The sequence below is a fragment of the Populus alba genome, chromosome 16 (genome assembly GCF_005239225.2).
Source record: "Populus alba chromosome 16, ASM523922v2, whole genome shotgun sequence".
Classification (NCBI taxonomy): domain Eukaryota; kingdom Viridiplantae; phylum Streptophyta; class Magnoliopsida; order Malpighiales; family Salicaceae; genus Populus; species Populus alba.
The window spans coordinates 5,483,894-5,495,921 of NC_133299.1; the positions used below are offsets into that span (position 1 = coordinate 5,483,894).

The 12,028-nt window shown below is 28.5% G+C and overlaps 1 protein-coding gene across 1 annotated transcript; it reads left to right on the forward strand.

Annotated features, from left to right (window-relative positions):
* The first annotated feature begins 3,602 nt into the window (after nt 1–3,602).
* Nucleotides 3,603–5,816, forward strand: LOC118051381 (uncharacterized). Its single transcript, XM_035062006.2, has 4 exons — nt 3,603–4,122; nt 4,368–4,423; nt 4,848–4,915; nt 5,024–5,816. The coding sequence occupies exons 1-4, from the start codon at nt 3,877–3,879 to the stop codon at nt 5,665–5,667; spliced, it is 1,014 nt and encodes a 337-aa protein (XP_034917897.1). The 5' UTR covers nt 3,603–3,876; the 3' UTR covers nt 5,668–5,816.
* Nucleotides 5,817–12,028: the final 6,212 nt, after the last annotated feature.

The following is a 12,028-nucleotide window of genomic DNA, read 5'->3' on the forward strand; positions in this document are numbered from 1 at the left end:
AAATATATATATATATATATATATATATATATATATATATATAACGTAGAAACATATTAGAGATTTAATCAATTATATAAAAATAGATTAAACTATTAAACCTTTTTTTTCAATTATGGGAGTTGAACTTATACTAATAATCTCTCCTCATTTTAATTTAAAAGGGATTGAGATTATTTTGAGGGCATTTCACAATTGTTTATACAAGTTTAGTGGATTAATGCATGAATTTGTTTATATATATTAAACTATTTCTCCAATTGGTCTTTAAATGCTTTTAAATCCTTATATTCTAATGTATTTTTTCAATACATCCTTTAGTCACCTAAAATTAAGTTACAAAATTCGGAAATTAATTTTGAAGAGTAGAAACATGTTGTTAAGAAGGGGAAAAAATAGCCTAAATCAAATGAACCTTAAGAAAATAAATTTGATGAATTTGGCGTAAAATATTAAAAAAAAAAAATATTTGACTAGATGATTTATTACAAGTTATGATAAATACTCATTATTTTCTCAACTCGTGCCATCTACAATCATAATTTATGAATCCATATAAGTTATTTTTTGTTGTGAAAATAAAAAAAAAATTAACTAAAGGACCAAAACAATTTAAAAAATAGGATCAAAATTGAAATAAAAATATAAATAAATTTTGATTGAAGGGTGAAATTAAAAAAAAAATTTAACAAAAGGCCTAAAAAAAAAAAATAAAAACTAAAACCAATAAAACTCTAACAAAAAGATCAAGAAAAAAATAGAAAAAAAAAAATAAAGACTAAGTTGAAAAAAACAATAGATGACAAATTAAGATTGAATGATGGAATTAAAAAACAATTATATAAAGAGACTAAGAAAAAAATTAAAAATCAAAAGAGTAAAGACTGAAGTTAAAATACCAACAATAAAAAGGGCCGAATTGTAATTTTTAAAGAAGAAAAAAGAGAGAAAAAAACAAGTGCCCGATGGTGACATATCGTGTCATCACCTTTGACACACATCATATTATGAGAAAAATAACATGATAACGCTTCCAATGAAACACGGAGAAAGAATGGTTTTCACCACCTAGCGACAATGCACGCGCTACCCAAAGTGCATGTGCGTACTCATCTCATGAGCTAGTGCGTGTGCTTTACATGCTAGCAACCTTTTCAATTTAATTATTAATTAAATCATGCTAAAAGACCAAAACACCCTTGATAAACTATGTAATTGCAAAAAAACTAATGTGAAAAGACCGAAAGCCCCCGAATACATGGTTTAATTTTTTTGATTACAAAGGTAAACTTGTCATTTTACTATATTCAAAATAATAAAAATATATTACTATCATTATTTCTAGTTTTATAAATTTTAATTTAAAGAGCAACGAGATCATTTTTATGCTATAAAAAATAAAATAAAATAAAAACACAAAAATCCCTGATCAATCCTATAATAATCAATGGCCTTCGAGAAAGTTTTCAATGCCCCCAAAACCAAGACATTTGTTTTTCTAAGGAGGGCAAAGACACTATTATACTCTTACAATGAAACGTGACAATGAATTTGTATCTAAAGTATTCTTTAAACAACAATAATTAGCTTGTGAAATTGCAATTGTAATATACTCGTTGTCACAATTCACAAACTCCCACTCTAATAATAATGCACCAACAGGTTATTGGCTCAGTGATTGTTGGGGCAGCTCTCCTTCTTTCGAACTTTGGTTCGAGTCCTAGTGGGAATGAGGCTGGAGAGTTTGTTCCTTTCTGTCTTTATTGGGTTCCTTCCTGTGCGGTATGTCTTTCACCCCGTGGTGTCTTACCTGTTCACTGGGCTTGCAGAATGTTCAGTGGGCCGTGGGATTAGTCGTGGTGCACGCAAGCTGGCCCGGACACCCACGTTAATAATAATAAAAAATAATAATGCAAAATTAATCCACACATATGCAAAAGAAAGAGCATCTTGGCTACTCTCAAGGGATAGAGAGCTGTATGGGACCCGTTACCTCTTCTCTTCAAAAGAGAGAAGTAAAGAAAGAATGAACCATATTTTAGTCTATGTAGATCCTCCTACGCTTCACTTTAGCTCCTGTATTTTAAAATTTCTCAATGTCTAACTCTATAATTTATCTAAAGTTACAATTCATTCTTCATCCGTAAATAGCTAATAAAAATTAGGCCATAGCTACATGAAACGGGTTTGAAGGATGCTGTAGCATAAACCATTTATGAAGGGGTGAGTTGATAAAGAGCATAGTTCAAAAGGTATGTTCCCTTTATGATTTCAGGCTATTTGTTTCAGTATTTTAAAAGTGTTTTTAAAATATATTATTTTTTTTTATTTTTTTATTAACTTCAAATTAATATGTTTTTAATGTTTTTAAATTATTTTGATGTGATGATATCAAAAATGATTTTTAAAAAATAAAAAAAATATCATTGACATATATTTTAGAAAAAAGTTATTTAAAAAGCAACTACAACTACACTATTAAACAAGTTCTAATGATCACGAACAATAGGACATGTCTTGTTATTGAAAACCTTATTGGAAAAGAAATAACTTAGTATAAAATATACGAGTTTGAAGGATACTACAACATCAATCATCTATGGATAAGTGAGTTGATAAAAAACATGGGGTCAAGAGGGATGCTCTATGTGATCTGTAGTTTGAATCTCTCTGTCCACAAATATTAATGGTCACGAACTACAGGGCATGCCTTGTTATTAAAAGCTTTGTTCAGGGAAAAATAATTTAGTATGGGGCGTAAAAGATATCCTACTTCAAAAAAAAAAATAAAAAAAATGCTGCAGTATTATTGCAGGGCACATCACTAGATCTATATTTTTTATTATATCATGGAGTGTCGGCTTCTAAATTCACGCAACTAAAATAAGTTGATATCTTGGTTTAAAATGTTAACATTTTAAAAATGATCACATTGATTGATACACTAATATAGCAGTGAAAACTCAACTTATCAATCTGTTATATCACTAAATCATTTAATGATATATGATATTAAATATGTTGAGTAGTTTTTCTTTCCTTTTTTCATCATATAATAAATAATTACCATAACTATTAATGAAAGGTTAGTTTATTTTCAGGTTTTTCTTTCATCCTTTCTTATTTTTATTTCATATTTTCTTTTCAAAATCTCAAATTCAACATCAGTCTAGCTACGTAATATTAAGGGGATTGTAAATAATTTTTTAAAAAATTATGAAACCGGTATGGAGAAATGTTAGTACAAAAAAAGTGAAAATGAAATATTATTAGATTGATTAGAAATATAGGAGTGTACAATTAATATATAGTAGCAAAAGAGTACAAACAAATAAATAAATGATTAGAAAAACAGACAACCCGCTCCCATCATTTTGTATTCTCTGCCCCTCGCTTTCACCCTGGCAGTCTCGTCCGTACCCTGTCCCCTCCTCCTCCGTGATTCCCCTCTTACCTGCTACCCTTTTGGCCAGTCACTCGCACGTGCCACCCCACCTGCACACCTCCTCTAACCATGAGGATCACTACTACCCTCCCAAACCCCTTGCTCTCTGTTGCGCAACAAAATAAAAAAGTAGAGAGAGAGAGAGAGAGAGTTGTGTGTTGTTGTTATTATTATTATTAATAAAGCATTTATATATTTTTTTCTTTTTTCTTTTTTCTTCTTCTTGGAGTTATTGTATTTGTTTTTGGTACAGGAAGTAGTGTTGGGGTGCAAACACCCTGTTTATTAATTCTCTCTCTCTACATATTTGTAAAATTCCTCTGACCCTCACTTGAAAGATCACTTCTTGGTTGTGGGTTAGTTTTGGTTTCTTTGTCTGATCAAATCTTTTTAAGACACAGAGAGAGATAGCAAAATCTTATATTGCACCTATGAGGATCAGGAAAAGACAGGTTCCCTTACCTCTATCTTCTCTATCTCCTGTACCTCTCTCAGATCCCCAGTTCCAGTCTCCTGTGGTGCAACTTCAAATACACAAAAACCCACCTCAAAATCTCCCTCAACAACCTCACAGGCTTGCTTGCTATGACTCCCAGCCATCTGATCAACCAAATCAACCGATCGGAGGTGGCCAAGATTGCTCTGCAGTTAGTGCTGGGGCACAACAAGGAGAGAAGGTAAGCAGTGATTGTTAATTTTGGTTGGTGAGAAAAAAAACACTATACCCCCCTTTTAATATATCTTGTTTTTGAGTTTATTTTGTTGGTGGTTTAGTAGAGGAGTGCATTTGTGTTCAGTGTTACATGAAAAAGGCATTTCGTTGGATTCACCTTTTATGGTTAATTTTGCACCCCCATAAGATCACATTAGACAGCAAGTATGGTTGATTGTATCCTCTATTTGTTGTGATTTTATTGTGTAGATTATGTTGGAGAAAGATGAGAGATGGAGAGATGGAGAGAGGAGTAATGATACCAGGTGAGAAAGAATTGAAGACATAAAGTAAAAAATCCATGTTCTTCCCTCATTTCATAAAATCTTGTACTAGAAGAGGTTGAAAATAGAGGCCCTTGTATGAATTTTACCAGGAAAAATACTGTAATTACTAATTAGTGGATGGTACTGTTCAAGTGTTTTTATTTTATTATTTATCAGCTTTGGCTAGCAACCATACCTCACCATCTACTCTAAATCTAATCTAGGTGCTCTCTTTTTTCTCTATTTTGGCTAGCTAATATGCCCATGCGGTGCATGTTATCATGGGATGATGGTCCTACACATTTCGCTCTACATTCTTGCATTCTTCTCTTCTTCTTACTTGCTACCTAGTATTTGTTTCCTTGGGCTTTGTGAATTTCATGTGTGTGTTTGTGGATCTTCTTGGTCTGGTTATTTGTTTTAGGAAGGGAAGTTTCATGGGTGCAGAAATAGAAACTATGAATCTTACACCATCAAGTTGTTCCCGTCAAGGTAAAATTCTTATCATGTTTCAAAACAACAATACTAGCTATGCCCCCACAGACTCACCACCATGAAAGACATATACATTTTGATATTTGTTGTTTGATTGCACTATAGGAGTTGAGAGATGGGGTGAGGGAGAGAAAGCATATCCATTAAAGAGAAGAGGAAGGTTCGAAAGACCATCAGATGATGAAGAAATAATAATGGAGAAAGCTAAGAAAATGAAGACAAAGATGAACAAGAAATGCGTGCTGCAGAAAGGAAATAACAAAAAAGAAGAAGAAAGTAATGAAATCGTCAAAGAGGGCCTTGGTGGTGCTACTAATAATACTAGTGTGAAAAGGAAAGCTAGAGGTGGTGCACTTATGGAAGGATCGAGGTGCAGTCGTGTAAATGGGAGAGGATGGAGGTGTTGCCAGCAAACTCTTGTGGGATACTCGCTTTGTGAGCATCACTTGGGCAAAGGAAGGCTGAGAAGCATGAATAGCGTTCGAAGCCGATCCATGGCTCGCACTGCACCCAAGAAGGTCGAGTCCAAGCCATTATCGAGCTCGTCCTCATCGGAGGAAAAGAAAACGAAACGTTTATTATCAGATACTAAACTTGATGGTGTTCCAGCTGATGTAGATGGAGATGACACGAAGCCTCTAATGATTGCAAAGAAGAAGGTGAAGCTTGGCGCGGTCAAAGCTCGATCGATTAGCAGTTTGCTGGGCCTAGCAAATAATGGCATTGCAGTATCAGAGAGTAGCAAGTAGAATTGCATGTTTATGAAATTAAAGTCGAGAGTCGAGGTCATGTTGAGTACTGCAGTTTTTCCTTCTCTGTTTAGAGGCTCTTAACGAAAGAACAAAACGATGTTTGATAAAGTGTATTTCTTATAGCACCACCTCCATTTTAATGCTTATGGTATGATCTTTATAAAAATAGAGATGTAACGAGCCAGAAAAGGTTCATACTAAATTATAAATAGCTAAAATATGGGTATTTATTTCGGGTTTAAGGTATATAATCTGCCGTAAATGCAAACTTTAGCGAACAGTTATATGGTATCATAAGGGGGAACCACCCACATGAGAGTATTCTTGTTTAATACTATGGTTACTGTGTAGCTTTTGACCATGGTAAACAGCAGTTGAGATTTGGCTGCATCACAGGGTGTTTCTTCGAGTTTAGTTTTGAGTGTGTTTCTTAAAAAATAATTTTTTTTTAATTTTTAAATTGTTTGGATATACTAATATAAAAATTACTTTAAAAAACAATATTCACTTACACTTTCAAACACACCCAAGAATAAGTGGAAATTATTCACGGAAAAACTGAAAGCATTCCTTGTTTCTGTCCTCATGCATCAAATATAGCTAGCAATTCCAGATCTTGTCCTATTGTGATCAATATCGAGAAAGAGGCAAGAACAAGGGATTGACTATGTTTGGTTTGGTTTCTTTATATAGTCTTTTGCTTTTGCAGCTGTGATGGCAGCTTGCTCACTGGACTCCTTTTTCTCTACTTTGGAGCTCAAATTGATGTTTAATAAATTGGTGGCAAAACAATAAATAAAAAAGAATAGGCAAGAATAAGGATTTATCACTCTAATTAACAAGGACAGGGCTTTCACAATAATAATCTTAGTAAAAATACCCATTATGGTACATTTTATTATTATTATTATTGAAATTCATTGTTATATTAGTTGACCACAAATTGTTTTTATTATTATTATTATTATTATTATTATTATTATTGAAATTCATTGTTATATTAGTTGATCACAAATTGTTTTTTTTTTTTTAATAACCAAAGAACTATTTCAAACTTGAATTACTTCTGGTAACATGTGTTCTGAAATTTAAATAGGATGTATAGTCTCTGTACACAAAATATATTGAGAAAACATCACTTCAACTTTGTCGTGATCATAAGAAGATATTTGTATGTATTAAACCTTAGATCTCATCCCAGATGTTTACAAAATAGAGAACAACACTAGTAATGAGATTTTTGTTATGCTCTGGTTCAGATGATTTTTTTTTTATATAAAAAACAGAAAATAAATATGCAAGTTTTTTAAATTTAAGTTTTTTTTTTAAATTATAATTATAAATAAGAAAGTTTATAATAATTATTTGTGTCAACAAATACAAAATTTTTTTTTAATGTGTTTGTTCAATCTAATTATAAATAAGAAAGTCTATGATAATTATTTTTGTAAATAAATAAAAAAACAAATTTTAATGTGTTTATTCAACTTGTTTAGCTGCAGGTTAAATAATGTTTTTTTCAATACAAAAAAATTAATGTTTAGGTGTTATTAAAACGTTTTTTTACATCAAATAAAAAATATAACCATGAAACACAAAGTCAACACTTATATATAATAAAGTATGATAAAAATCACATGCATTAATAGAAATATGTACGATTTTAAGTTAATTTTTAATGTAGCTAAAAAATGGAATAATGTTGCAATTGAAACACCATTTCCGTAGTCTGTGTAGAATAAATTTCAAAAAATAAAGTGTAAAGAAAAAACATTAGAAAAAGAATAAAAAAAATGAACAGAAAGAAAAGTATAAATAGGCCAAGTGTAAAGAGTAAAAAAAATAATATTTTTTCCAAAAAACAAAAGTGTAAAGAAAAAAATGGAAAAACTAAAAAAATATTAAAATCATGAATTTGACATGCAAGTTATAATACTTTAAAAAAAAAAAAACCAGGTATGTAGACTGCTCCAATATATTTTTTTACATGAAAAATTAAAATTGTCATTTTAAAAGCCTATGCAATCATCTAACTAAATAAATTGATAACCATTTATGTAAATAAAAAAAAATTGTTAACAATAACCAATAAAGAAACTGTAAAGATGAGATATAATCTGATTATTTTTAGTAAATTTTTTATTTAAATAAATAAAAGATAAATCTATTCTAAAAAACTCATATTTTAAATTATAAATATGATGGAATGAGCATATGCCAATATGATGGAAACTATATATATATATATATATATATATATATATATATATATATATAAAATCTCGAGTGAACCCAACAACCAACTCGAGTGAACGAATCAAATACATGACCTAAAACATGAAATTGGGATAACTTCATAAATAGCAAAGCAAACACAAATACCGGCGACAAAAATATTTGAAAAAATACGCTTTAAAAAAAGATCACAGTCGATCTAGGCTAATCTTTAAGATCTATGACTCGAGTCATGAGATCAAGGTGTCTCCATTAAAGGCAAACCTGGAAAAATAAAGAAGCAAGATTCTTAACCAAACCTATATTGAGGGATGAAATTGAGGAAAAAAAGTCAATAAAAAAATAATGCAAAAAAAAAACAAATAACAATTAAAAGAATTAGGACTAAATTCAACATAAAAACCAACTAATATTAAATGTGAAGGGAAAGTTTAAATGAAATTAAATGTTTAAGGATGGAATTGAAAAAAACAAATCAGTTAAGAAAATAGTAAAAAATAACAATTAAAAGAATTGGCACCAAACTTGACATAAAAATTAAATGAAAAGAAATGCTCAAGGATAGAATTGAAGAAAAAACAAATAAAACAAGAAAATAATTTAAAAAAAAAAAGCAAGTAAAATATTTAGGACCAAATTTGATTAAAAAAAATCAAACAACTAGGGATGAAATTGAAAATAAAATACAATTAGAAAAATCAATGTAAATAAAACAATTCCAATTAATAGAAAAAGGATTGAATCAAAAGAAAAAAAAATTGAATGGCTTGTACAATTTTTTGAATTGGCCAGCACACAATCCTAAAAAGAGAATAAAGCCCCTGGAGCCAATGCTAACAATTTTGCATTATTAGGTTACCTGCACAATTCAACTATTTATGACAAAATTGAAATTATCATTGTATCAAAAGTTCTGATTGTATACTCTCCAAGGGCAATATAGTAATTAAACTGTTATTAAAAAATAAAAAGAAGGTGGTACCTCCAAACAAATCAAAAATAACAAATTATCTCCTCTGTGTTGAGCTATATTTTTCTCCAAAATATATAGCTTAGGTTCGATCATGTTAAAAGATACTTGAGTTATATTATCTTTGGTTAATAGAGAAATACATCTAAAGCCCCGTTTGTTTGCTGTAAAGTAGTTTTTTTTTTTTTTGTAAAGTGGTTTCATTAGAAAATAAATTTATGGAAAGTGAATTATTTTCCGATATTTAGTAGTATCATGAAAAATAAATTGGAAAACACCTTATAGTATTTGACTATGTCATGGAAAATGAGCTAGAAAATAAATTATAAATATATTTTTTTAAAATTTATTAAAATAATGAGATACAAATCTTACAAATTAAAAACTTGAATGAGAATAAAATAAAATAAAATATAATTTCATAAATTATCTCAAATAAAATAAATAAGAATCAAAATAACAGATATCAAATCTAATAGATAAAAAAGTTGAAAGATGATGAAATTAAAAAAAATACAATTTCATAAATTATTTCAAATAAAATAAATATCAATTAAAAAATGATGATCAAATCTGATAGATTAAAACATTTCAATTAAGAAAATGATAATAGAAGAGCAAATAACAATCATAAAAATGAGAACTAAAGTTGATATAAAAATCAAATTAAATCAAATTCTATGAGATAAAATTAAAAAAAAAAAGATTCAAAATAAAATATATAGCAATCAAAAGTTTGATGATCAAATTTGATATAATCATCAAACAACATGACATTTCTAAATTTTTCACAAATTCTGGAAAGTGTTTTCCATCCAAAAAAAAAAAAAAAAACACTTTTTTAAAAACCAAGCCAAGTTTTTCTTTGACTAGAAAGTATTTTTCGTTGAACAACTTTTCTAGTGACAAACAAATGCAGGAAAGTTTGGAAAATGGTTTTCATAAAATCATTTTCCATGAAACAAATAGGACCTAAATAATATAGTGTTATTAGAATCTTTAGAGACATATTGCAAACATTATTTGCCTCCAAATAAGAAGCAATAAAATCTTAAAAATAAAAGATTTATTTCTGACAATAATATAGCTTGACCAATTCTAAAATGCTTCAACAAAAAAGTATTCATTTTTGGTTTGTTTAATCAAATACATCAATATGCATGCTAGTATTGAATTTTAATTTCTTAATCATGTTTCTTTAAATATATACTTAGTGTTCTTTATGTATGTATATATGTATATATGTTATTATACTCTTTAGTTTTTTTTCTTGAATATCTAATTTAATTAGAACACTCATGTTGTGATAAAATAAATAATCCATACTTGCTTTATGTAATTTTGTTCTTGCTCCACAAACACCATAGAAATAAAAACAATTTGATCTACTTCAATTTATTTCATAGCTTTATGATATTGTGGTTCCATATAGATGGTGACTTTAATGAAAATTAATAGAAATCTTATATGGCATGGGTGTTTAATTGTCGCTTTAGACATAATTTACTATAAATTGCTATAATAAAATTACTATTTTTTTTCTTGGGTGGAAAAAATAAGAGCCTTTATGCTAAGGATAATTTGGTCTGTTTTAGAAGCTTGTTGGTTATTAAAAGATTATTTGGGAGGTATGTTAGTATTTTCCAAATTTTTTGTATTGTACAATTATATTTTTACCCTTGAAGTCAACAAAATTTAGAATTGTTGACCAAAGATTATTTTTAACTTTTCATAAACTTTAAAACAATAAAAATACTTCTTTACTTCTAAGGTAATTTCTTTTTTAATGGAGATGTTAACCAAGGATTTTTTTTTTTTTGCCAGTTGTTGCCTTTTTAGGCTATAGTTAAAATATAAATTTGCTCTTAGAAAAGACAAAAAAATGGTATACATTTAGGGGTGTTTTTTTCATTTCACATAAGTTTTTTATTATGAAAAGTTGCTAGTGTGTGTAGGTGGCGTTCGCATCCTTTGGATGACATGTGAGATATCACTTAGTGGCCAAACTTGACCTTCTGTTGTGTCCTTGGAAGCTCTACCACATCCTCTTTCTTCTAGTATGACTCGTAATGATGAATAATGGAAGGTTTGTTGCAGGTGGCTATATCTTTTTTGTTTCATTCTTTTCTCTCTCCTATTAGGAAAAGTGCATAATTGTCCCTCAAATTTTGGTGTTTTAATTTCAATTCTCATTTGTTTGATTCTTTTTAAAATTTTTGTTCTTATTCCTTTTCTAAAATTTTTGTTTGTTTTCAATTTAGTCCTTCAATTATAATTTCTCATATGTAATTTTTTTTATTTTGGTCCTTATTCATTTGATTTTCAATTTTTTCCCATGGTCTTTTGTTAAAGTTTTATTGGTTTTCAATTTCATTATTCAATCAAAGTTTATGCTGTTTTATTTGTTTTTAATTTGACCCTTATTCTTTTGATTTGTTTTTTTCTTTTGTTAAAATTATTTTTTATTTTAAAAATAAAAAATTACTTATCATTCATTATTAGTTTTTCAAGCCCTATAATTGAAAATTTTGGTTTGTCCTCCAATTTATTTTTTATTTTAAATTTCACCTTCATTCTTTTAATTACAATTTCTTAGATCCTTTGTTGTAAATGATGTTTTTTTCCAGGTTTCATCCTTTAATATTTGATTATGAGGATTGAGCTTCATATATTTTTTTTTATTTGTAGTGCTTCTGATCTAATGATTTAAGTCATAAGTTTGAAAAGTTAAGATCATTCGCATTTTTTTCATTTTCTCTCATTTTCTTTTATGATCTTTATCATTGCATATTAGTTTTTTGTATTTTTCTTTTTAAAGATTTTTTTATGATTGTCTTTAATTTCTTTTCCACAAGTTTATTATGATCTCATAACCTAGATCATGGGTTTTGAAGGCTTTTTTTTTTAATAAAAGTTTGTTTTTAATTTTTTTTATTTGATTTTTGAAGATATTATTTTAATCCACTTATATATATATATATATATATTTTTGTTTTATCATCATCTTATATTATTTTATAAAAAATATATATATTATCTCATATATTGCAATCTCAACATTTTAACATTTTTTTTCAAGTTAGAAAAATATAATTTAAGCGGGGGCTAAGAATCTAAGGACAACCTCTAGCTCGAATAATGATTGGTGAAACA

What these genes read in the sequence shown, in the direction of transcription:
- LOC118051381 (XM_035062006.2), top strand. Translation starts at nt 3,877, where the DNA reads ATGAGGATCAGGAAAAGACAGGTTCCCTTACCTCTATCTTCTCTATCT. An exon ending in GGGCACAACAAGGAGAGAAG is followed by an intron (nt 4,123 to 4,367) that starts GTAAGCAGTGAT and finishes TTTATTGTGTAG; the next exon opens with ATTATGTTGGAGAAAGATGA. An exon ending in GAGAGGAGTAATGATACCAG is followed by an intron (nt 4,424 to 4,847) that starts GTGAGAAAGAAT and finishes TATTTGTTTTAG; the next exon opens with GAAGGGAAGTTTCATGGGTG.